The 27,599-nt window shown below is 38.8% G+C and overlaps 1 protein-coding gene across 1 annotated transcript in view; it reads right to left on the reverse strand.

The window, feature by feature from the left end:
* Nucleotides 1–1,638: 1,638 nt before the first annotated feature.
* tpo (thyroid peroxidase) overlaps nt 1,639–27,599 on the reverse strand; it is a 41,015-nt gene continuing 15,054 nt past the window's right edge. Inside the window, exons 8-13 of the mRNA XM_038307066.1 lie at nt 18,286–18,544; nt 16,423–16,593; nt 5,943–6,180; nt 5,661–5,869; nt 5,401–5,574; nt 1,639–1,972 (exon numbers count right to left, since the gene is read on the reverse strand). Of these exons, the coding sequence (XP_038162994.1) occupies nt 1,956–1,972; nt 5,401–5,574; nt 5,661–5,869; nt 5,943–6,180; nt 16,423–16,593; nt 18,286–18,544 (1,068 nt within the window). The 3' untranslated portion in view covers nt 1,639–1,955. The remainder of the gene's footprint in view (nt 1,973–5,400; nt 5,575–5,660; nt 5,870–5,942; nt 6,181–16,422; nt 16,594–18,285; nt 18,545–27,599) is intronic.

The following is a 27,599-nucleotide window of genomic DNA, read 5'->3' on the forward strand; positions in this document are numbered from 1 at the left end:
TGCTCTAAAAATCTCCAGATGCATTTGAGATATCAAAAAAGTACTCCAGAGTGTTGTTCAGCATGGGGGTGAGTAGAAAATGAAGGCTAATCATGTTTTGGGTGTACTATTCCTTTAACTTGACCTCAGCTCTTCAACCATCCCCTGTCTGTTCTCATGCAGACACTCTGCAGAGGTAAAGTCATGCAGGAGTGCCTCCCCCAGTCTTTGTTATTTTTTTTTCCCCTTTTTTATGCTGCTATAGGCTTAGACTGCTGGAGGACATAGGGACCCCTTTTTCATCATTCTGCTTCATTCTATCTCTATTCTCCCACTGCAGAATCTGTTAGTTCAATCTCTAACGTTCTGCTCTCTCTGCTTTTTCTCATAGTAGCTTCATCTGGTCTGTTCCTGTTTGGCTGTGACTCCATCCTGGAGAGAAATATCAGCTGTGCTGCTGCCATCAACACCTTTGTTTCTAGATGTTGGAGCTTGGCCTGTTTTGCAGTGTAGTCCTGTTTCTCTGACTGTGACTAACTGGATGTGCTCTCTTCATCCTCTGACATGGGAGCTGGCTCGGAGCTCGTCTGCCTGGCTGTGTGTTTCCTGGACGGGGCCGCCTGTGGAGCTGGTTGACGGTTGCCTTTTGTATCTATGCTTCTTTTTCTATGTCTGCTTCTGTCTCCTTGAACCCCAGTGGGCCTCAGCGGATGGCCGCTCACACTGAGCCTGGTTCGGCTGGAGGTTTCTTCCTGTTCAAAGGGAGTTTTTCCTCTCCACTGTCGCTACAAGCATTCTTAGTGTGAGGGATTGCTGAAGAGTCAGTGAGTCGATGCATAAAACTGGTTTTCCTTAGATAGAAAACTTTGAATCAATGATCTGCTGAACTGGAAAGTGCCTTGAGACGACATGATGTGAATTGGCGCTATAGAAATAAACGGAATAGAATTGAATCTCTTTTTTGTTGCAGTTGTAATTCATTTAAATTCAATGTAGGTATTCAAACATGGAAATCTTACCCAGATTCTAAGTGTCGGAATCTTTATGTTGCTTTTCAAATAAAGTCAAAGTGAAAATATTTAGAGCTACCTTTTAAAAGTATTTAGTATTTCACCTGTTAGTAGGTGTGTATCTCACTGCCGTTGTTATTGAAAGAGTTAAATGTGGGAAAATAGTTCATTTTTAGTCAAAGTAAGATTCTTGCAGACAAAAATCTAACTTAATCCCAATTATAAGCAGTTTGGGAGTAAAACTATGACTAAGACCAGCAAACTGACTAAATTTTCACTAAAAATTATTTCAACTTTCAAATTACTGAACTCCTCATAACTTTCTACTGATGAAATGTGGTGCATATTCATGTTTCGCAACAATTAATTAACAAACTCTTTGCTTATATGCACACCAAAACAGATCCGTTGAACCTGTCTGCATTAGTGCACAGCAGCAAATTGTAATAAGTCATTTTTTCTTGAACTGAAGTGGCAAGTGAGACATTTTCCCAATGGAACACGACAATTTACATTCAAAATACGTAAAAAAAAAACAGTTGCATTGTCTTATTTCCAGTGCATATTATCTAATTATCTTATTTTAAGATAAAAAATACTCCTTCCATTGGCAAAGAGACATATTTACCTGCTCAAATTAAGGGTAAATATACTTGATTTAAGGAACTTTTACTTATTTCTAGATCGTTTTTGCAGTGTGGCATCAAGCTAACTGTCTTTTTGGTGAAACCTAGGAGACGTGGCGGGACATGTTGGACAGATATGGCCGTTCAGAGTTTTATGGAACCCCTCAGCTTCTTTTTGCAGCATAAAAATTAGTCTTTTGAGAGCGTTCATCCCGTTCGCCAATATATGGGACGATGAGAAAGTCCAGTCGGTCTGCAGCACTGAGAACTTTGGACTCCATCGGATCAAACAAGTGGAAAGTTCACTGGGATGTATCAACTTTTTGCCGTAGTCTGAAAATTATCCAAGCTGCTCTCCTGGAAAAAAGGAAAAGAAGGCAGGATCTTAAAGAACAATCAAGGCTGGAAGCTTCCATGAACAAGAGGAACTCAGATTTGTGCTGATCTAACAAAGAAGTCTCTGCTTCAGAACCCAGAGGCAGACCAGAGAAACCCTGAAGTGTTAGACATGACAGCAAGAAGGATGTTTGGAGGAGCCCAAAAGTTTAACCCTTTCTAGGCCACTCAGTGAAATCCTTTGAAAATCTAAATTTAGAGCCAATAGTGTTATTGGAATCCAGGACAAGACGTTTTTATCTTTGTAACATTCAAAAAATATGCATATCTTGATGGATAAATTGTGTGTCAATTTAATAACAAGAAACGGCAACTTCCCCGAATATATTAAGAAAAAGTAACAAAAAATGCATTAAAAACACATTTTTTTGGTCCAACATAAACTTAGAGACATTAATGCTGATATTGGCACTTACATTTTTTTAGTTTATAAACCTTTTCAATTAACCGTTTACCTTTTGTCTTGACTTGTTAATTTTTGTTAATTGTTCATTTTTTTCCAACTTAATTTCCAGTGGGTAATATATCATTTAAGGGCTCATCTAATTTGTCAAATGCCAAAATAAGATGTACAGCCATGTAGCAGAATCTTTGCTGAATGGCTGGATATAGATATTGTGCTTCTAGAACTCACTGAGGGACTGAGGGTCCTTTTGTAAGGGGTATGCAAGTGATGAAAACTGGTAAGTTGCTCTATAAAGGGATAAACCTGAAAACAGGCATGGTAGTGGCAGCATCATGCAGCGGGGCGGTTTCACCACAAAATGAATAACTCTGTGTTTGAAACCCGGATAGAAAAACCCACAAAATCAACCCATTATTGACAAAAAAAATCTCCCCTTCTCAGGAATATTTAAATATATTTATAAACGGAGAGGTGAACATAAAGGGCATCAATTAAATCCTTTTTTTTAAACTTCTATCTTTGATCTAAATTTCTGAATTCCTTTTAATAAACATAAGAGCCTCATATTTTTAGCGAAAAACTGATTTATAGCATGTCATAAGACTTTTATATGTGTTATGCAAAAGTTAGCCTGAGGCTTATCATGACTGGTTCAGCAGGTTATTCAGTGTTTATTCACTAAAAAGTTTTTGATCTTCAGCCAAAGACAAAGATGAGGGTTAGAAACACCAACACTCCTTCCTGATGATTAAAAGTCAACAGTTCAGCCTTTTGTAAACTTTGCCAAAACATTTTTCTCTTGTTGTAATCCTCCATGATTAATGATTTAATGATTAAAGTTCCTAAAACTTCTGGGGGATTTCATCTTCATTAAAGAATTGGTTTGAAACTACAAGTGAAAATCTGATTTATAAACCACAGCTACAGGTTTGTAATTTACAGCAAGAAAGTGAAAGTTGGTTACATAACTCCTTCTACACCGCCTGCGCCATCTTTGTTATTAGTGGCCGCTGTCAGGTAGCAACAGCCTATGGCAGGGGTGGGCAATTCCAGTTCCTGAGGCCCAGTATCCTGAAAGTTTTATATCCATCCTTTATCAAACACACCTGAAGCAAATGGCTGAGTTACCTCCTCAGTATGCAGTCAGTTTCTCACAAGTCCTCTCAATCAACTAATTACTTGATTCAGGTATTTTGAACCAAAGCCACATCTAAAAGTTGAAGGATACCGGCCCCCAGGAACTGGAATTGCCCACCCTTGGCCTATGGCGACAGCAGGCCACTATGACAGCAAATCCCATAATGCTTAGCGAGGAGAGCTCTCCTCAAAAAGCATTCTGGGATATATCTGCCTCTTCTGAGGTCTTTCTTTTCTTCTCATACACTTCGTAGACACCTTTTCTCTCCCGACCCTCGGCCATTTTCAAAGAACCGCGGTGAGAAAGGTGAGCTTCAATGACTGAAACCGTAGCTCACCACAGATATACGCCTGAAACTGTGCAGAAAAAGCTAGCTAACGGGACGAGCACGTAGGACGGCCTTACGTAAACATATCACCAGAATGATTGACAGTTAGGAGGACCACTTATTGAGATGATCCACCTGGAAATAAAAGATTGTCCTCTATTCCTTTAATGTTTATTACTGAAGTAGAAGTATAAATCCTACGGTTTTGTAGAAGTTAGAGGATCAACTTAAGGTTTTTACTCAAGTAAAAGTGTAAAAGTACCATTTTTGAACCTACTTAAAGTATAAATGTAAAAGCAAATGGCCGCTCACACTGAGCCTGGTTCTGCTGGAGGTTTCTTCCTGTTCAAAGGGAGTTTTTAAAACTACTTAAAGTATAAAACGTAAAAGTAATGCAGGAAAAACTGTTAAGGCCAGAAGCTTTACTGCTCTACCTTATTAAAGGAACAGTTTTCTACAATTGTAGATGATAACTTCCTTAGACTTTATTTTCTTAGTTTTATAACTAATGGTAGCAGAGTCACATTTAACTTTCCATCATCTTGAAAAACGATTTATTTTGGTTTATGGTGAGCAACAAGTTGGGGCAGCACCGAGTCCAACCATAAAGAAATTAATTGTCTGGATAAAACTAATTATTTTTGATGATTTTTATCCTTTAAATACCAACAGGCCATAATGAAAATTAGCTTAAATGTAACAAAATTCAGTCTATTTTTAAAATGGTTAGGGTTAGCAGTAGAAAGTAAAGTTATTAGGTTATTAAGTAAATAAAAAGTTGCCTAAAAAATAATCACACTAGCAAAGTATAGATAGCCAACTTTGTTATTTGATGCCTCTGCCCATGATATTAACAAATGTACCATTGAAATAAAAAGACGGAACATTTATTTAGTATCTAAAATGTATTTATCTAAAAATGATTCAAATATTATATATGTATCCATTATCAAAATACAGTGATAACGATGGATAAAATAATCAAATGTCACTCAAAAATATTTTTATTTAAAAATAAATATCCCTAAATCACCTTCTGTCCATGAATAAAAATAGAGGGAAGTAATGATACGTATCCTCTGTGGTCCCCGCTCTGCTGTGTTGGTATTTTTGGGGTCACAGGCTGAAATGTTTGTGAACCTGTTATCTAAAGCATTTTAGCAGAAATGTGGCACCTTGTCTGAAAGCTGTAGTAGAGCCAAGTTGTACCTGTCTGTTTGATTTATAACTACAGAGAGGGGAGCCAACTCTCCTGCTGATTGGATGGATCAGACATTTCAGGTCTGTGTAAAAAGGTTGATTTTTTTATGACCAGCAGAGGGCAGTAAAGCAGCACAGGGTGGTGCTGCTTCTCCAGAGGATGGATCACTCACAGAGTGAGTAGAGCAAAGTCTGTGATGATGGAGGTTTGTTTTTAGCCCTTTATACATTGATTATAAAACATTCATGATAAAGAAGTGGAATCAGATGCTTTCCACTTGTCCCACAACGCATCCACATCATGAATATTCACTTACCTGTGCACAGAGGGGGCTCATCATTCCACCCAGTTTCTTCGCAAACTATTTCAGCGGCACCCTCTAATCTGAAACCATGGTAACAGGAGTACAGAGCGGTCAATTTGCCAGATTTGGAGGAAAATATAAAATCTCCATTCTTGATCTGCCTTGGAGAGCCACACAGTTGCAGGTCTGAAACAGGGAGGGGAAAAGTTTTCACTTTAATGTGTTTTTTTAACCACTGCAGTGATTTAATTCATCAAGCTTTCAAAGATCACCATGACTCTTCTCCTCTCTCCAGGCCTCCAGCCTCATGGACGGTATCTCACTGCAGGGAACATAAGCAGCAGGGTACTGACCAAACCTGAAGGGATCTTCAGGGATCTCCTGTATGTCTGTGTTGTCGCAAATAATTCGAGAAAGAGAAGATTTCAAAAGCTCCTCCTTCTGCTGCTGAGTGAAAACACCTTCGGCTTCCCACCAAAACCTTAGGAAGAAGAGCAGAAAATGCTCACCTGAAGCCTTCTTCAGTTTTGAATCCATCGTGAATGTTATTGTACCTGTCACCGTCACGGAGAGACTTCATTTGCTTTCCGATCAGACAGGCAAACAGCGGACCGGTTCTAGAGCCTGGGAGGATGGTTTCCACGAGTCCTCCAAGCCAAACATCGATGTTGTTTGGATGCTTGTAAAGATGAAGTATCTTCTCAGCAACTCTGCGATCCCCAACCGCTTCTGCGAGGTCATCCAGTGTAGCTACGCGCATCAAGCCACATAATTCCCTCCACTCGTTGTATCCTGAAAAGTTCATTTGAGCATTATGTTAAAAATTACTATAATATTTGGGACTTTGTGTGATTTTCCACTGAACGCATCACATTCGGGGTTCCTCAGGGCTGACCTGTCGGGTCACTTTCATTCCATATTTTCAAATCAATTCAGTTTATTTCTATAGCTCCAATTCACATCATGTCATCTCAGGTCACTTTCCAGTTCACCAGATCATCCAGTCAGATTGATTAAAAGTTTTCTATCTAAGGAAAACCAGCTGATTGCACCGACTCATTGACTCTTCAGCAATCCCTCACACTAAGCATGCTTGTAGCGACAGTGGAGAGGAAAAACTCCCTTTGAACAGGAAGAAACCTCCAGCAGAACCAGGCTCAGTGTGAGCGGCCATCTGCTGAGGCCCACTGGGGTTCAAGGAGACAGAAGCAGACATAGAAAAAGAAGCATAGATACAAAAGGCAACTGTCAACCAGCTCCACAGGCGGCCCCGTCCAGGAAACACACAGCCAGGCAGACGAGCTAAAAATATCTGGCTGTCACAATCTGTGGCTATAATGATAATAACACTTTTGATGCAGCAAAAAAACAAAACAAAAAAAACAGTAGGAAGACTAACTCTCGTTAACCCCGACACCATTTATATTTGAAAAATAACTCAATCAAATTAGACGGCATCAACCTGACTGGAGGGAAAATTCTTTAGATATAAATATCATCTAGATATTTTTCCATTCATTTTCATAATTAAAAAAAAACCTGTTCATAGCTACAAACAAACAAAAGAAGAAGCAGCGATAACTTTGAAAGGTTAAAGATATAACCTTTTATATAAGCTTTTATATTCAGGAAGTAATTTTGATGTTGGTGCATAAGCGACTCAATGGTGTGAAGTTGGAATCCATCTCAGCCGGTATTTAGGGCGACGCCATCTTCTAACTGAAAGCAGTCAGAGTGATGGATGAGGTCAGATCATTATCACTTTAGTAACATGTCTTAGCAAACTAAACAGAAAATAGCTCTGACTGGATGTCAGAGGGTAGAAATATTGGAATGTGGAAACATTTTTGCATCTTTAAATTCATGCAGTCAGTTGGTTTCAAAGAAACTGGCTTGGATTCAACAAGAGGCTTGAAAACTTGGAACGGATGCACCACTAACTGCTTTCGTTAGAAATGAATTATCCAATTAGGACGGTGGCAGCAGTCCAGCAAGGCGGTTATTTACAAAGGGAGCATCACAGAGTTTAATGTCTGACATGGAAAGAATGCTGACACTTCTAAGTGTTCTGAGATTACAGAGTAGAATAATCTGTTGCAAATGCCTTCGCTTCTGGGGTCCCTTTCGGCGCCTGGGGCTTTGGGTCTCCCGGCGCTGGACTCAGTGCTCTGGGGGAGGGGGGGGGTGCCTCTCCGGCTCTCCACAACCACTACTGAGCATTTTTTCTATGGTTAAAACTTTACATTCACAAGTTCACCCTCACAAACAACTACAGGTGCTAGGCTTCAGGTACTTAGAGATTCACTTCCAAACAGAAACCCCACATTCATATCTTCAGGTAACACAGAGTACATGTCAGACTTAATAATATTACTTTAGCGATAGTTTGAAGGTGTTGCTTTATTGTATATCTCGTACCATGTCTTTTGGTTGTGCTGTTCTTTTTTCATCTCATTGCAGGTGATGAAGCAGACTGAAAATGTTTTGTCATTGTCTCCTTCCTATCTCATCTTTCTTTCATCTTTTGTCCTTTTTTTTCTTTTTCTTTTTCCTTCTTCTTCTGTTTTTCTGCTCTACTTACATTGCAGTGTCCATATAAACTGTAAAACTCCCTGCATAATTATAATAAAGCAATTTATATGCATGAAACAAGTGGAGCAATATGGCAATTGCCATACTGCTCCACTTGTGAAAGTAAAATCTGTTGGGCCCTTTTGGCATCAAGACAATTATTCTTATTGCCACCTTGCCAGACAGGACACTGTTAAAAAACAGGATGGTGGCAGCAGTCCAGCAAGGCAGTTATTTACAAAGGGAGCATCACAGAGTTTAATGTCTGACATGGAAAGAATGCTGACACTTCTAAGTGTTCTGAGATTACAGAGTAGAATAATCTGTTGCAAATGGTTTCATTTCAACTTTAAAGGACATTGTACTAATAGAGGGTCAGGCAATGAGGTTGGTCCCTGAAGGCATCAGCGGAGCACAAACCTAAGCAGAAGACCAGTTCAGTACAATCAGGGAATTACATTTTTTTTCAGGAAAGAATATATTTTGTAAGTTAAAAGAAAATATATATAAAATGTGTTTTTACAATTTGTTTTTAAATATATTTTTTCACATTTTATTTTTCCAGATTGTATTTTTTCCCAAATGCATCTTTTTTTTTAGATTGAGTTTTTTTACGAATTGCATTCCTTTCAAATTTTGCCTTTCCTCTGAAGTGAGAAGCAACAACTTTTATTTCGCTGTGCGTTGACGTTAGCAACAGTGTGGTTTTTGGCAGCTTTTAAAGCTTTAGTCAGATGCATAAAAATGCTTATGAGGTATTTCATATGAACACCTCCTATAAACAAACATCATACAAATGTGAATGTATTTATTATGCATTTATTAATCATGTGTTTAGAAATCTATTTGATCTAATACTTATTTAAATTTTTTTATTATTTCCTTAGTTATAGAAATGCCAAAAATACGACGGAGTAATAGAGCATGGCTAGAAATTTGTTTTATTTTGAGGATAAAGTTGTAAAATTTGGAGAATAAAGTTGTAATATTATGAGAATGTAATATACATATATTGCTGTCGTATATCATCAAACAGCAACCCGTTTCAGAAAGAAAGCTTGGAGCTCCGCCCAGCAGATGACGGCCGACCAGCTCCACCAATCAGCAACCAGAGTCCACTTTGACATCCTGCCCAGTTTGATGCTGCTGCTAAAAGATTTCCTGATTTGTCAAACCGATGCTAAAGTAGAACTTCCCATGATGCTCCACATTCCTCATTCTAGGGAAGGAAGGGCTTCTTGGAAGAATTGACATAAAATACAACTTGTTTCTCGTAACATTATGACTTTATTCTCATAATTATATGACTTTATTCTCATAATATTACGACTTTATTCTCATAATTTTACGACTTTATTCTCATAATGTTACTTTATTCTGGTAATTTTACGACTTTATTCTCATAATGTTATGACTTTATTCTCATAATGTTACGACTTTATTCTCGTAATTTTACGACTTTATTCTGGTAATTTTACGACTTTATTCTCATAATGTTACGACCTTATTCTTGTAATTTTACGACTTTATTCTCATAATGTTACGACCTTATTCTGGTAATTTTACGACTTTATTCTCGTAATTTTATGACTTTATTCTCAGAATATTACGACTTTATTCTCATAATGTTACGACCTTATTCTGGTCATTTTACGACTTTATTCTCGTAATTTTGCGACCTTATTCTTGTAATTTTACGACTTTATTCTGGTAATATTACGACTTTATTCACGTAATTTTATGACTTTACTCTGGTAATTTTACGACTTTATTCTCATAATGTTACGACCTTATTCTTGTAATTTTACGACTTTATTCTCATAATATTACAACTTTATCGTCATAATATTATGACTAAATTCTGGTAATTTTATGACCTTAGTCTCATAATTTTACGACCTTATATTCATAATGTTATGACCATATTCTCGTAATTTTATGACTTTTTTCTCGTAATTTTATGACTTTATTGTTGTCATGTTAGGACTATTCTCTTTGCAACTTTATTCTCGTAATGTTACAACCTGTTTCCCATCCTGTTCAACTGAAGATCCGCAACTTGTCTGCTGCCTGGTTGCACTATGTGACTTAATTCAGATGACACCGTTTTAACCCTCCTCCAGCCCCTCCTCCTCCATTGTAGCTAAAACGTCATCAGAGCGTCTCAACTCCTGGACTCTTTCTGGATTCTGCGTCTCATCTTAACCGGTCCTGCAGAAGCCGCCATGTTGAGCCTGGTTCTGCCAGAGGTTTCTTCCTTACGGGGAGTTTTTTCTCTCCACTGTCGCTTCATGCTTGCTCATCATGGACAGGTTCTCTCAACCTGTGTTATCCAGCTGGACTTCCATCTTCCAGGTCCCTGAGTGAAGATCTGGTATCAGCTCACGCAGTCCTCTGGATCTCCCCATAAAGCTCAGCAGACCGTCTGGCTACCCATCCGTCTACAGACTGACCAACTTCATCTATCTCCACTCCACCACCAGTTTCAGACCTGGGGGGGAAAACAGCTCTTTTCTTTACTCCTGTTCATGCATATCTATCAAAAATAGGTGCAGTGTTTCCTGCTGAGGTCCAGTGGTGTCAAAAGTACAAACATTTGTTACTTAAGTAGAAGTATAGATCCTGCAGTTTAAAAACCCTCTGGCAGAAGTTGAAGTATTAACTTGACCCCTTTACTCAAGTAAAAGTGGAAAAGTATGAGCTCCAAAAACTACTTAAAGTATAAAAGTATAAAGTAACCTTTAAAAAAACAACCAGATGCCATTATTTGAATTGAAAGCTCAATTTTTCGACTATTTCTACTACTACTATAATTCTTTGAGATAGGGCCAAGGATGAGGGAGGTCTGGTTGGTCTCCGTCTCCCGATACGCTCTCGCCTGTGTCCGACCTTTCAGACATTTCAACATCTTTTTCTGAATCCCACATTGTAGCATGGCATAGACAATTCACGTTAGCAGTTTGAAGAACACCTGCTTGCTTCTGATGATTTCCTTTAGCTAACCAATGAGTGCTTGCGTTCTATGACTCATCCAATCACACTAGTTTTCACTAGATGTGGGTGGGGCCAATGATCTGCATTGGATGGAGCACATGACGGGAAATAAATATCTATAAACATTAAACCGAAGCCAAGAGGAACGAGCAACGTTTGATTTAAAAATGTAAGGAATAGAAAGTACAGATACTTGTGTGAAAATGTAATAAGTAGAAGTCAGAAGTAGGAAGAAAAATAAGTAATGGAGTAAAGTATAGATACCTAAAAAGTGTACTTAAGTACAGTAACGAAGTATTTGTACTTTGTTACTTGACACCTCTGCTGAGGTCTGAGCGCCAAATGCCAAGTAGCCTAATTGTATCGTTAAATTTCTTCTAATTGTCTTTTTTCTGTGTGAGATTTTCAGATTGAAATAGCATTGAGTTCCAGGCTTTATAGAGTGGACCAAAAAACAAAGCCTTGTTTTTTATTATACAACATGCAAATTGAAATGGACCAATGGGTCCCCCCCTTAAGAATGTGGTTTGTTTTAGTTATTAGGAAAAAAATACATTTATTTACGGAATGTTTTCCTCAACGTTGACGACAATAACATTGGTCAACAACATCATTTTCATCCGTCAATGTGTGCATCAAGACCACGTATACAGCATAATCTGGTTAAAAAATTTGAAAAAATACATATTAAAAAACAACAAGGTTTTTTCGATAAATAGGCTTTAACTATTTCAAATCATCCAATCACAAAACTTTGCTGCAATAATAATGAAACACAGTAAAGCCCCTATATGATGTGGTTTCTTCTGAAGGTGGTTAAATCAGCAGCAAAGTGTGCAGCCGTCCTCAGAAAGGCCTAGAAGCACGCTGCTTCTTTTAAAAGTAACTGTGCTTTAAGTTCGCCACTTCTGTTGTTTCTTGTTTTATTCTCTTGGTTTAACACCCTTTCTTTTCTTTAGCACACCTCGTTCTTTTTTCCACCCCAGCGGCCTTCAAGCCACATCGCTTTTCACACACTTCTCCCTGGAGCTGCAAGAAGCTTTTCACACACGGCGAGGTGTTGCACACTCATCCGTTTTCCTTTTTACTACAAAAACTTCTCTTATAAACATGGCATCAATTAGGTCCAGTTAAGAGATGGAAAACCGATATAATGTATCTGTATTCTGAAAAGAGACTAAATAAGCAAGATCACACTGACACATGGAAAAGGTACACTTACGTTTTTTTTTATTTGTTTAAAGATAAATATATATATATCCAAGCTGAGAGTTTTTCAACATCAGGTTTTCAGAACATGTGAACATGAGAAATGTGATAAATAACACTTCTTAGGTTTTGCTCACTGACTGAGTCTGCCCAGAACAGAAGCAGGGGACTGGATGCTTCAGAAAGTCGAAGGAAACCTGTGAAGTTCTGCTGAAGCAGATACTGTAAGAACTGAAACTATCTCTGTTTTAACCCCTTGAGCCCTACGGACCCACCGGCGGGTCCAGCTGCTACATGACCTCGTAGTTTTACCAAACCCCCAGTATTGATGTAAAAAACACATTTGGCACAGTTTGGTGACATTTATGGATAAATGTGCCAAAATGGCCTCTCCGCCTAAGAAATTTCTCACTAATACCATTCTAAAATAAATGTGATTCATCTGATTGAGTCCAAATTTGGTATATTTTTACACAACATTTAGATTTGAAAGTCTGTACTACTTTTTTGTGCTATAAATAATTTTTGGTAGTGTTTTGCAATGTTTATTTCTAAGAAAATTTTGGCGAGGTTCAAAAAATGCAAAATATTTTGTATTTTGTCCCTAATATTTCAGGCAGGGTCAAAGCTACAATGGTGCTGACACCAGAAAACCATTCTATGACATCTTACCTTTACAGACGTACCAAAAGTTTCTTCTTAAATCTAATAGCTTTGAGGCTATAAGTTATTTACTTTTGTGTGTTTTTGTCAGGCAGAAATGTATTTATACCCCCTTAGGGTGTAAGATAAAAGGATCATTTTCTGAAGCAACTCTCTGGATGAGTGGCAGCTGTGTTAAAACATATTCAATCACATGTTTTTTTAAGGCACCAGAAGGCTGACCTGGTCAACTGTTCACATGATGCAACAGAAAAACAGCAACGGTTTCACTTCATCTACAAAAAGGAAACAAAATCGGATGGATTAGTGATCAAATGGCTGAAATCTGACCTGCAAACATGTTTATATGCACAGAGTAGATCTTCAAAGAAGTTACAAAGTGATTTGCATTTGCAACTGAAAGCCGACAATAGCCCCATTTACACCACCCTCTGAAAACTGATCCATGCTGAACTCTGTTCCCCACACTAGCGCGGTTTCTCGCGGTTGGGGAATATAAAAAAAGTATAATCAACCAAAACTTTCGTAACCCCAATCCAGTACCTTCTGTACCACGGACCTCCTGTTGAAGACCTCTGCTCTAGATGTAAACAAGCAAACTAACATGGCAGCGCCCATAACATTCAGGAGGCTATATTTTGTTTTAGTTGTGATATTTCGTTGTTTTTGGAGAGTCAGGGGAAGAAGGCAGCCTTTGGTGAATTTATTTGACAGAGTCGGCTTTTGGGAAGTAGATACGACAAACGATAGTCTAATCAGGGATGCAGGAAACAACGGCAGACGTTGAGGTTCATCACACTGCTATCATCAATCGAAATCGTGTGGCGCGGTAGGGAAGCTGGGATTTTTATTAATGTCTGAAATTTCATGATTACGGAGGCTGACTGTAAGGAGAGACGCAGTTTCCTCAGCCAGAACTGAAGCGCGCCAAGCTCTACTGATCAACTAGTACCATGTTAGCGCGGTTCGGTCAGTTGTGCTTGCCATTTACACTCAACAGTTATCTCTGTTACTGTGCTCAGACCGATCTCGGCACAATTTCAAAAGTATAGTGTACGTAAATGGGGCTAGTGAGTCGAAACCTTTTTTTGTCTAAGCTACACGGATTCATAGGTGGACGAAACTCAGGCGACATTCACACAGTAGCCAGTGAACTAAGTGACTTAAATGTGATTTTTTTTGCCCAGAGCAACCTGGATCTGATCTTTTCATGACAGTCTGAACAACACAGATCTGATTTTTTCCAATGCGACCTGTGTCTGAACGGCCATTTTTCCAACCTGAATGTCATCAATACTCAGCAAATGTCACTATTATGCTTCTTGCTACGCAGAAGCAGCAAGAAAAACAACCATGGCGGATGATGATGCAGAGAGCAGTTTTTATTTGCAACCATCTTGAAAAGATTGTGTTGTTAATCCAGTGGCTGAGGTTTAGAAATAAATGAAAGATCGCTAGATGCGCTCCAGCACTACCATCCATGTTTACTTCCGTACACAGAGCATGCTCACTACTTGTGATGTAATTGCGTCCTTTACTGGGGATGTGGGAAGGTTAAGCTGTATGAATGCAGTTCACAAAGGAGATCACATACAAGTCACATATATTTGGAATATGCTAGTGAAGATTATCAGTCTTCCAGGTCATAGTCATTCCAAAAAAGTTTAAAATAACAATTCACTGGACTTTTTTTCCAAGTTTGAAGGCATTTTTAAAAGGACCTTCTTTTAAGGACCAGAATGTTCACATTTTGGACAAAGAAAATAGGTGGTTTGAGAGGAGATGAAGGAAGCCATCAATGTTAAGAAGAGAAAAATCAACCTTAAACAGAGAAGGTGGACTCAGGTTTCAGCTTTCAAAAACCTACAATACAGCAATAGAGTTGATTCCTTCCTGCTATCAATGCCACCCCAACCCCTTTACAGGGGAACAGAAGACTTCAACTATTCAGCCAGACCAACTATTCCCTCTAACGACCCCCTTTCAGAGACTTAGACAGGTATGGGGCATTACAGGCTAACAAAGAAGCTAAACGACCCCCATTCCAAAGAGATGGACCCGTTCATCCGTTGCTATTTGCATGTTTTCTAAACAAAAACCAGGCTTTGTTGGGCTGCTGTATAAAACCTGGAACCAAACGCTATTTCTGACATTTTGAATTGAAAAATCTTCCTGGATGGAAGAGAAACGTCTTTAAACTTGGAAACAAAGTCCAGAGGATTGATTTTAACTTTTTTTGGAAAACATATATTTGGCAATGTGAACGACCGCGCAAAATAATAGGATTTCACACAAAAATACGTAATTGAACATTAATAACACGTGTCAAGGGTCTTTTTTAATACTTCTGGAAGGCAGCTATAAACTGACACACAAGGAAAACATTGGTACAATGACAGAAGACAGAAAGTTTGTGAGCATGTAGATATATTTGTGCTAGAGCAAACGACACAATACTAACGAATATCTACTGTCTACCTGCTCATCCAGGAGGAGCCAATCCTGCAAAGTCAATGACTGGATGCAGTCAGCTGGATTTCCTTCCAAAGAAAACGTAGAACTAATCTGACTAAATGATGACATTACATCATCACTGGCTAAATTGCCTTAAAATAAATAGTTAGAGTGGCTCAGGTTATCCTGAGCTAACTCTATAGTTCTGCTGCTATAGGCTTAGACTGCTGGAGGACATAGGGACCCCTTTTTCATCATTCTGCTTCATTCTATCTCTATTCTCCCACTGCAGAATCTGTTAGTTCAATCTCTAACGTTCTGCTCTCTCTGCTTTTTCTCATAGTAGCTTCATCTGGTCTGTTCCTGTTTGGCTGTGACTCCATCCTGGAGAGAAATATCAGCTGTGCTGCTGCCATCAACACCTTTGTTTCTAGATGTTGGAGCTTGGCCTGTTTTCCAGTGTAGTCCTGTTTCTCTGACTGTGACTAACTGGATGTGCTCTCTTCATCCTCTGACATGGGAGCTGGCTCGGAGCTCGTCTGCCTGGCTGTGTGTTTCCTGGACGGGGCCGCCTGTGGAGCTGGTTGACAGTTGCCTTTTGTATCTATGCTTCTTTTTCTATGTCTGCTTCTGTCTCCTTGAACCCCAGTGGGCCTCAGCAGATGGCCGCTCACACTGAGCCTGGTTCTGCTGGAGGTTTCTTCCTGTTCAAAGGGAGTTTTTCCTCTCCACTGTCGCTACAAGCATGCTTAGTGTGAGGGATTGCTGAAGAGTCAATGAGTCGATGCAATCAGCTGGTTTTCCTTAGATAGAAAACTTTGAATCAATCTGACTGGATGATCTGGTGAACTGGAAAGTGACCTGAGATGACATGATGTGAATTGGAGCTATAGAAATAAACTGAAATGAATTTAATTCATTATAGCCGTTTCTAGCTGGAAGAAAAATACTTGCTGAGACCATTCCTAGCCTCTGCTACAGTCTTTCAATACTTTGGTAAAAGGTTAACTGAGGAAAAATAGGTCAGCATTGATATATTCTGTGTAAACAATCACCTTAAAACCATTTTATATTTGATTAATCGTCATCGAAAAAAGCATAATCTTTCGTAAAGGAATAAAAGAACTGATTCTGCTTCCTGACCTGGGAGTCCGTGGTCCCGTCCCCTCTGCAGGTTCAGTGAGGCCAGATCCATGTGCTGTGGGGAATCCAGGACCAGCAGGGTCTCTGTTACCTCCTCCACTAACAGGGAGTCTGGACTAGCAACTGGTGCCGCTGATCCAATCATACCCCTTAATGTTGGTTCGATACCACCTGCACACAGGAAAAGAATCATTGAAAAACAAAATAAACTCTGCAGCTTCATGACCTAATTAATTTGAATGGATACATAAGTGATTTGCCAATGAAATTAGTATTTTATTCTTAAAGCTACAGTGTGTAGTAATTACAGGGATATACAGTCAGAAATGTAATATATTATACATAACTATGTTATTTATCATCATCTACGAGCTCAGCCTCTTAACCTTAATATTTGCGTTGCCTTAGAATTCGTTATTTATAATTACATAGGAGCGGGTCTCGCAGCCGTGGAGGCAGACATCTTTGCGCTACGGCAGCGCAGAGCCAACAAACTAGTGATTGCGAGATCGCCAAAACGTCACAACGATGTAGAAAAAATAACGGGTATATTTATTATCTAAAGTCTACATGAAATCTATACCCTACACAGACTAATGAAATACTATCTGTAAAATTATCTAGGTAAACAAACCTCATCCCTTGAGAAGGTAGGTGATGCGGACGTCGTGGAAGACATTTTGTCCCGTAACGCTCGCCGTACTGTTGGGGGGGAGAGGCGGTGGGGGGAAGATGTTCATGTTGCTGCAGTCTGCAGTCTGACCGCTAGATGTCGCTAAAAGTTACACACTGTAGCTTTAAGATAAGATAATTCGATAATATGCACTTGAACAAAGACAATGCAATTGTTTTTTCTTATTTAAAATGTAAATTGTCTTGTTCCATTGGAAGTGTTTCACTTGCCTCGTCAAATTAATAAAAAATGCATTTATTTTAAAGGAAATATATGCAGAATTCAAACTTCTGAAAGAACTTTGAATCTGAAATGATTCCATCCTGTTCAATAAATGATCAGTGTTTTTAATTCAGAGTAATTTCCATGTGAATGTGTTTTACTGGAGGCATCCATGTTTGTCTAAGAACACTACTGCCACCTACTGGTTAGTGACGTCACGGTGCGGTATCGGCTGTTGATCAAGTCCCAGTGCTGTATCTGGTGTTTGTCACAACGCGCTATTATCCAAGTCATCTTGAAAACATTCTTCTTCCAAATGTTGGCTACAGAAGTTCTGTCTATGTCTCTGAAAGGGGGGTCATTAGAGGAATTGCTGGTCTGGCTGAATAGGTGAAGTCTTCTGTTCTCCTGTAAAGGGGCTGGGGCTGCGATGATAGCAGGAAGGAATCAACTCAATTGCTGCATTCTAGGTTTTTGAAAGCTGGAATCTGATCCCCCACCCCCCCCCCCCCCCCCCCCCCCCCGTTTAAGGTTGGCTTTTCTTTCTTAACAGAGATACTAAGACTGACAGCAGGTGGATGAGATGAGTGACAATTTGGAGCTGGACAGAGTTAAGCAAGGCCTGAATAATTAAGGTGAGCTATCAGGGCAGATCATGACATATCTGAGTGTTTTCCAAACTATTTTGGGTTGTTTATTGTTCAGTGTTCTGCTCAGTCAGATAACAGTTTTTGTTTATGTTTTTCTTTTTGCTTTCTGTATTTCTTGTAATCTGTGATTTTAATAAAGGTTCCATTCCTCTTCCTTAATGGGTTCGGTTAGTTTGGATTTCGTCGGTTCTCCTACCAAGCTTTAAGACGTTGCAGGAATTAATCTCAACTATTCCTGAAACTCCAGCTGACCTAAATACATTTACTTTCTCTTTCTTCCTGTGTTTTCAGGGTGTGCTTTGATAAGAGCGCACTGACCTTCTTTAACGATCCTCCAAGGACTGAAGAAAGACGCGTGAAGTCTCAGGTGGGGGAAGTGCTGGTGTTCCTGGAAGCTCTCGTTCAGCCTGCTGAGGAGAGGCGGGATGGTGCCGTGACCAAACCTGAACGCTGCAGTAGCAAACACGTTGGAGGCCGAGGCATCCACAGATGGATCGTATCCCCGGTAGGGTCCCACGTAACGTTCAAACAACTGCACACCAATTATTTTTGGGACATAATCCCTCATTGTTACTATCTGAAAAGCCCAAAATGAAAAAAAAATAAGGCGTAAGAAAAACAGAACCTAATTTATCAGTGTCCTGATTTCAAATTGTATTTGTTTTGAGACAATTTGAACACATTTCAATTTGAACAGATAGATAGATAGATAGATAGATAGATAGATAGATAGATAGATAGATAGATAGATAGATAGATAGATAGATAGATAGATAGATAGATAGATAGATAGATAGATAGATAGATAGATAGATAGATAGATAGATGATAGATAGATAGATAGATAGATAGATAGATAGATAGATAGATAGATAGATAGATAGATAGATAGATAGATAGATAGATAGATAGATAGATAGATAGATAGATAGATAGATAGATAGATCATGAACTGCATCCAGTTTGAAGATCATTAATAATGATACTAATGGGCAGGTTCTGTTCTCTCTAAACCGAGTAGCAGAGCCGACTCTTTAACTCCCTGAGGGGGGGAAAGGTCCCAGATCAGTGTCTCTGACTGCGCTGAGCCTGGAGGAAGAGGAGGACCGCTGAGAACTTTGATGTTTTTATCTCCTCAGACTTTCTCACACTTTGATTTGGGCAACAGAATATCTGAAAGTCTTTCAGTGTGAGATGAATATTAGCAAACTGATGAGGAAAAAATTCTGTTATTAAAACCTCTGAAAAGTTGCTTGGTTTTTGAGGATAAAGAGTGAACTGTTGTCAAAAACACCTCCGCATTTCTAAGCTGCAACTTTCTGCCACGACTTAGAAATGAGCCAAATACCTTTAAAGGGATGTACGGAAGCCAAGAGCGGACATCCTCGTCTTTTTATTTTTTATTCCCTTTGCCTTCTTGCCGAATTGTTTTCTCGAGATAACATGAGTGGTTAGTGTTAAAATTATTAATAACTACTTTAAATTTGACAAACTGGTCCATTTTTCTAGTCTAGCTTCTATCATTTGCGGTTAATTTGCCTAATAAAACTGTATTTACCTTTTAGAGGCGTTAAATGTTTTATACTTGCTAGGCTGGATCAATTCTACGGAAGAGGATTAGGGCCAGCGGAAAAAAAAAAAGTTAACTGATTTTAAAATTTTATTTCAGTTTAGTATGGGAAAAAAGTCAGGATTCTGAGAAAAAAGTCAGAATTCTGACTTTTTTCACAGAATTCTTTTTCAATTCAAATGGTTAGCAGTAGTGTTAAGTTTGAGGTTTTGATGTGCTAAAGCCTGGAACTCTACGATATTTCTGACATTTTGAATTGAAAAAGCTTCAAGGATGGGAAGAGAAACATCTTCAAACTTGGAAACAAAGTCCAGTGGATTGATTTTAATTTTCTTTTTTTGGAAATTCTCCTCCTTGCTCTATTTCTGTCCATTGAATAAGGAATCAAATGTTTTCTTGTACTTTTATAAAAAATATTCTCCCTATTTTGTAGGTTATAATTTGTAATATAAGGTCAGTATGAGGTTATTGATGAAATTTAGATGGATGTCGTGTTTGAAATTGTTACAACCAAGAGTTTAGTTTTTGTAAATCAAGAGTTAAAATACCTGCCGATCATTTATCTTTCTTTCTTTGAAAAAAGAGTTCAGTAATTGCATCAACCTAAATATTGCAAAAAAAATATCATCCTAGGAAAGTTTCCACGCTATAATGCCAATAAAGGCCTTTTCATCTAATAAAGTACTGAAAGGGCAGCTATTGTTAGATATTTAAAAATAGATTTTAAGCTGATGGAATTATAGAAAAAGAAGGCTTGTGTATTTTCATTTTGAAACAATCATCACATATTATTCAGCCCTGAGTATTGATTTTAATATTCATCATTCATAATCCAAAAAAAAATTGTTATATTGATCAAAATTATAAAAATAGTCGAATATTTTAAGTTTCAGAAAACAACGAGACAACTAATCTTTTTAGATAATACAGGCAAGAATTTAAAACTGCTTTAACCCATGACTTAATGTTTAATTAACATTTAAATGTAAAGGAAAAGTCCAGCCAGCAAGGAATAATCAATGGATCATTATTTATACCTAAAACTAATACGTTCACAGTGATTTAATGAATTTAGCGTTAATCAGTACATCTTCCGGCAGTGACGTCACGGTGCGGTAAGCCTAGCGCCATTCTCCCCGCTTTCCAAGCTAAATCAATGGGAACTACTAGACACATCTGCAATCAACAACAATTATTGAAGATTTCCAGAGGACTTCACCATTGAAATTCACCAGAGCTATAGTGAAACTGACAATGCCCACGTGCATGGCAGCTGGATGCTGGAATACATCGGGGAAAAGTGAAAAAAAAGAGTTATTCCACCTTTCTGATTCCTGATCCTCCACGGACGGGTTGGTCGTTGGATCGCCAACTTGAAGAGGGAGGATTTGCCATCGAACTTCTGGCCAGAGAAAAAACCCGTAATATGTTTTTATACAGGGGTCAGTGACTTGTATATTTCTCATCTTCAGAGGGTTCAAAATGCTGCTGCACGTCTTTTAACAGGTACACGAAAATTCGACCACATTTCCCCTGTTTTAGCTTCCTTACACTGGCTGCCAGTACATTTTAGGATTAATTTTAAAATTCTTTTATTTGTTTTTAAAACTCTTAATGGCCTTGCTCCTTCTTATCTGTCTGAGCTGTTACATTCTTATACACCCTCCCGTTCCCTCAGGTCAGCTGATCAGTTGCTTCTGAGGGTCCCAAAGACAAAATGCAAGCTCAGAGGAGACCGTGCTTTTTCTGTGGCAGCTCCTAAGCTGTGGAACGATCTGCCTCTGAGCATAAGACAGGCCTCTTCTCTTGCTGTATTTAAGTCCCTTCTTAAGACTCATCTTTTTTCCTTGGCTTTTGGCACAATTTGAGAGGTTTTACTTTGTTTTATTCTTTTTGTATACTAATATGTATTTTACACTCGTTTTTTCTCTATTTTATAATTTTATTGTATTTTATGATTGTGTACAGCACTTTGGTCCTGTTCGGTGTATAAAGTGCTTCATAAATAAAGTTGGTATGGTATGGTATGGTATGTAGCCAACATTTGGAAGAAGAATGTTTTCAAGATGACTTGGATAATAGCGCGTTGTGACAAACACCAGATACAGCACTGGGACTTGATCAACAGCCGATACCGCACCGTGACGTCACTAACCAGCAGGTGGCAGTAGTGTTCTTTGACAAACATGGATGCCTCCAGTAAAGCACATTCACATGAAAATTACTCTGGATTAAAAACACTGATCATTTATTGAACAGGATGGAATGATTTCAGATTTAAAGAACTTTCAGAAGTTTGAATTCTGAATGTGAGCGACTTTTCCTTTAAGCCAGGAAGCTCGTATAATTAAGATGCTTTAAGGATCCTGAGCCGAGGAGGAGAACATTTCGGTCCATGCTAAAGACCCCCTGCTCTACAAGCAGAGAATGGCAATATGTGAGAAGAACAGCATCTACAGCTTTAGTCCTCTGATTGAAACGCCTTCTGACCTTTCCATTTGTTTGCCCTTCATCTCCTGTGCTGAGATGTGTTTTTCAGGTGGCCACCCACCGCCTGTCTGCTGAAAATAAAGCTTTTCTACCTGCTGGCTTCAGACACTGTTTAAAATGATGGAGTTTCAAATGATAAAAAAAAAGAAAAACAACATAAACCGTTTCATTATAGATTAAGGAATGTCACCTCTCTGCTATCTGTGGAGACATTTCCACATTTATTAAAGTTATTTGTGTGTGTCTGTATCAGAGGACAGTGTGAGACGATGTGGGCTGTTTCATGACACCAGCTTCTTCAAAACAATATTCATCGAATTTAAAAATAGCAGCTGTTAAATGATGTCTGAGACGCGGTGTCGGTGAGCGACAGTCGGTGAACAAACCTTCTGCTTTCGTCGCATCATCTCCGGTTTAATGTTTGTTTATTAATTATAAAAAAATAAATACTTTTTTAAATGCTAATGTTTAAACTAACTGTAGATTTTCCTTAGTAACCTCACAGGGTAAAAAAGGCTTGAATTCCCAGCTTACCACTGCCTCAGTATTTGAGCTCTTCTCTGAGCCGATGTCTGGATGGAAGGCTCCATGTTAGCAGGATTTATTACTCCAAAACTAGTTTGGATGTTAGTTTTGGATTACTGCTCACCATGACGCATGAGGGAAGGTCCATATTCAACATCAATCCAGTTTATTTCTATAGCTCCAATTCACATCATGTCATCTCAGGTCACTTTCCAGTTCACCAGATCATCCAGTCAGATTGATTCAAAGTTTTCTATCTAAGGAAAACCAGCTGATTGCATCGACTCACTGACTCTTCAGCAATCCCTCACACTAAGCATGCTTGTAGCGACAGTGGAGAGGAAAAACTCCCTTTGAACAGGAAGAAACCTCCAGCAGAACCAGGCTCAGTGTGAGCGGCCATCTGCTGAGGCCCACTGGGGTTCAAGGAGACAGAAGCAGACATAGAAAAAGCAGCATAGATACAAAAGGCAACTGTCAACCAGCTCCACAGGCGGCCCCGTCCAGGAAACACACAGCCAGGCAGACGAGCTCCGAGCCAGCTCCCATGTCAGAGGATGAAGAGAGCACATCCAGTTAGTCACAGTCAGAGAAACAGGACTACACTGGAAAACAGGCCAAGCTCCAACATCTAGAAACAAAGGTGTTGATGGCAGCAGCACAGCTGATATTTCTCTCCAGGATGGAGTCACAGCCAAACAGGAACAGACCAGATGAAGCTACTATGAGAAAAAGCAAAAAAAATTTGGAGCCGTTCACCAAACGAATGTCCAATCAGCGTTGGCTTTGAGGCGGGTTGAGGTGTGACGCAACGAGAAGCGCGACAGTTCAGTCTAAAGAACATGGCGGCTTCAGCCGATGAAACTAGCGTTAGCGTGGCTATCGAGCAAGTTTTATGGGAATTACAGAGTATTTCTTCACTGAAAGAAGAGCAAAACACTGCTCTGGAGGCTTTTCTCAGAGGAAAAGATGTTTTTGCTCTTCTCCCGACTGGTTTCAGCAAGAGTTTGATCTATCAATTGGATCCTCTTCGTCGTCGCTCTGTTAGTACGTCATATGCTTCGTTGATCTGATTGGTTTATTTGGCCCGTCTATCACCAACATAGGCCAATCAGCTAACCAGTATTTTCGCCCCTTCCCAAAATTACTTCAACGGAAGGTTTCCAGATGGATATGCGAAGAAATAACCAAGGTAAAAAAATACAAAGGAAGAATAAAACAGACAAAAATATTATAACATGCACATAAATAAATACTTAAAAATATAAGTAATTAAAAAATAAAGTTGAAGATTATAAAGGACAGAAAAATAAATAAGGTAAATATTACAAAGGCAAATAAATAAAGAAGCTAATTAAGAGTTATATACATTTATGTCTCACTTTTTTGTTGGCAATTAATTGTATGCTTATACATTTATTGAGCATTTATTTATTTCTGTTTTTATTTTTAAATATGGCAGAGTTGGTCCTTCATATAGCCATGATGAGTGGACCTAAATCTTTACTATTTTCACCAGACTGAGAGTCAAACTCATCTTAATTAATTCAGGGTAAGTTTTCCCGTAAAGCAGAATCTAAGAAACAGCCTCCTGCTTGGATGTTAAAGCCTTTTATGTCTGATATAAACCGCACCTGCTGTCTGGGTTACACTGTAGAAAATTGCATCATCAAACAGGCGTGTTTCATTTCCTGACCGTAACACGTTGCTGTTTTTAGATTTTAATGACTGTTCCAATTTTTATGACATTAGAGCAGAACTTCCAGAATAACGCCCAGTTCAACACCAGTCACGCTGGCAGAGCTTGTTTGTGGGAGCAGATGCTGGAGGATTTGAAAGGAGGAGGAGGTGTGCTGAGATTCAACCATATGGAGCGAGAAGCCCGACAGAGCTGACAGCTGCTGTTAGAAGAGCTGCAGTCGATGTGTTTTCCCCAGTGGAATGGGACAACTGGGGACAGTTTACTGTACTGGATAAAAAGACGCTGCAGCACTGATGTCTAAAAGTTGGGTATTAAAAAAATTATGAAAAACAGTTTTATTTATTCCAGAGTGAAACGTTTTAATCACTCCAAACTGGATTGTGTTCCTGCAGATCAGAGCAAATGCCTCGGTAATGTGGAATAAGATGGGAATTTGGTAAAATCTGGGGGACCTGGGAGAAAAATAAAAATAGCTGCTGAGAAATTGGATTTTTTTTTTTTTTTAATAGCTGAAGCAAACAGCTGCTTTAGTAAGAGAGCTGCAGAGGAAGGATGATGCACATAAATACAGCTGCTCAATAGAAAAAAGGATGGAGGTCGTTTCAGCTGCTGCGCAGAATCCCATCTTACCTGTTTATTGGTTCAATGCACAGGTGCCAACACTTCTTATAACCTTTTTTTATGTCTGACAGATAAAAGAGCATCATGAAGCTTTTGGAACATCTGAGCTTTCCTGAAATCAGAAGATACGGATATCTGTGTTTTCTTTAAGGCTCATTTATCCTGCTTTTTTTTAAAAAAAAGTCCCCTAAAGGAAATAAAACCTTTAGGTAGGATCTTTAAAACTGTGGTGGCATCTGAAACAAATGCTACTAGATTAGCTGCAGGAACAAATCAAGAACTAATGGATAGTTAACCCTTTAAGCCTGGTAGGCCTGGTAGAGGCCTGCTCATCTATTTATAGAAATGGCCTAAACTCAGTCACATGGTGTTTCATCCACACACCTTTAAAATAGGGCTTTAAAATTACTAAAACAGTTTTCAAAATATTTTTTTCACAAATACTTTTTGTTTTACAGCTGTGAAAACAAATTAAATGAGATTTTAAATTTTAAATGTTTGCAACAGCAGGTATTCATTTTTAGCCCCGCCCCCTAATGGCTGCCATCATTGGGAACTAGAGGCTCAGACCTTCCATAGGAGGGGTCGGAGGTCATTGTGCGGCCATTTCAGGTGATGTAACCAGCTTGCTTTACATAAGCTTACTCTGTTATTCTTATTTTCTATTCAGTTTGGTGAAATTATTGGTAAATTTCAATGAAATAAAGGCTAAATCTTAGGAGCAAAGGCTTTTTCTTATGCAGAAGGTCCGCAATAATAAAAATCAGCATATTTTTATGACCAGATTCTCTTCTATGAATGAAAAAATGCATTTGGCACAATTTGCCACACTGTCCACTAAAACCTTTGTAGAACAAACATCCTTCAACCTATTCAGTCCAAATTGAGTTATAGTCAAGATGTTCTTTGTTTAATCACCTTTAAATTAGACATTTAAAATAGTGGTTCCTTCTGAAAAATATTCCTCAATGCCTTTTTGTTATACAAATACAAACAATTGTAGTTCCAGTTTATAGGAGCTGTACTTGCTTTAATTCACACATGTAATTTCAGGTGGAATTTTCTCTTAAGACCCTCTGGGCTTAAGGGGTTAAAGGAATAGTACACCCAAAACATGATTAGCCTTCATTTTCTACTCACCCCCATGCTGAACAACACTCTGGAGTACTTTTTTGATATCTCAAATGCATCTGGAGATCTGGGAGGCTTCTTGCTGTCTGCTGACATTCAAATAATGGAGGTCTATGGCGCCCGAGGCAGAAAGGTCCATAAAAGTCCACAAAAAACGTGTCAATATTCCTCCATACTGCTCGTCCAATGTATTCCAAGTGTCCTGAGTGGGTAGCGTCCATAATTTACTCGAAACGAAGTCATTTAGAATGTTTTTAGAGCATAAACAGTAGTGTATAGGATTTCCTGAAAGCGAGTTCACGAGTCTACGGAAACCGCGGCAGACCAAACCAGACGAAAGTGCGCATTCAGCTCGGCAAAGAACTCATGCTCTTCCTCAACACTGAAGTCCTCAGACATTTTTCTTTCGTTGTTTCTTTCTTTGCACAGGTAAACAGCACATTTCTTCTTCTACGCCGGCATTATTGGCAGAGCAGACGCTGAATGCGCACTTTCATCTGGTTTGGTCTGCCGCGGTTTCCGTAGACTCGTGAACTCGCTTTCAGGAAATCCTATACACTACTGTTTATGCTCTAAAAACATTCTAAATGACTTCGTTTCGAGTAAATTATGGACGCTACCCACTCAGGACACTTGGAATACATTGGAGGAGCAGTATGGAGGAATATTGACACGTTTTTTGTGGACTTTTATGGACCTTTCTGCCTCGGGCGCCATAGACCTCCATTATTTGAATGTCAGCAGACAGCAAGAAGCCTCCCAGATCTCCAGATGCATTTGGGATATCAAAAAAGTACTCCAGAGTTTTGTTCAGCATGGGGGTGAGTAGAAAATGAAGGCTAATCATGTTTTGGTTGTACTATTCCTTTAACCAGTATATATTGGGGAACAACCAGCACAGCCTTATTATGGGATTACTGCTTGGTTACCTGGGAAACACAGTGTGACTAATCAGGAACTAAGCTATAGATTCCCGTTACCACACACCTTTTCATTTTTTTAAATCAATTTATCAATTTGTGCTTTTTTTACTTTGTAGTAATTTTTCTGTTCATCACACTGCAGAAACTAAAATAAGTAGAAATTTCTTAAAACAGCATTTAAAGAAAAAATGAATTAGTTATATTTCGTGTTTTGCAGTGCAGCTGATAGCTAAATAGGATCAACATGATATGTCCTAATTAGATTACATTTCCCTACAATATTGAAAATGTTTCTATTAATGAAAAAATGAAGATTGAAGTCCTGTCTGAACTTAAAAAAACACGATAAACACCAAAAACACGGATCTGAGTGGCATTTCTTATCTTTTTTTTGCCCGTTTTCTTGAAAGCATTTTTGTGTTTTAATAAAATCCCTGCCTCTTCACAGCCTGGTCAGACCAGATAGTCTGCCACTTAAAGACATCTTCCAGTAGGAGGATTCTCGCTGCAGTGGGTTAATCCTCTACCTGCCTCTTCATCCCTGGAAATAATGCAGAGAGCAAGCAAACATTGCCCCCCCCTCCTCAGAAAATCTCCCTCCTCCATCATTCTGCAGGTGTTACATAAAACAAAAAGACGTTGCAGATAATTTTGCCCTTTCTCAAATATC

This window comes from Cyprinodon tularosa, unplaced genomic scaffold (genome assembly GCF_016077235.1).
Source record: "Cyprinodon tularosa strain WSP-4 unplaced genomic scaffold, ASM1607723v1 ctg6, whole genome shotgun sequence".
Classification (NCBI taxonomy): Eukaryota; Metazoa; Chordata; class Actinopteri; order Cyprinodontiformes; family Cyprinodontidae; genus Cyprinodon; species Cyprinodon tularosa.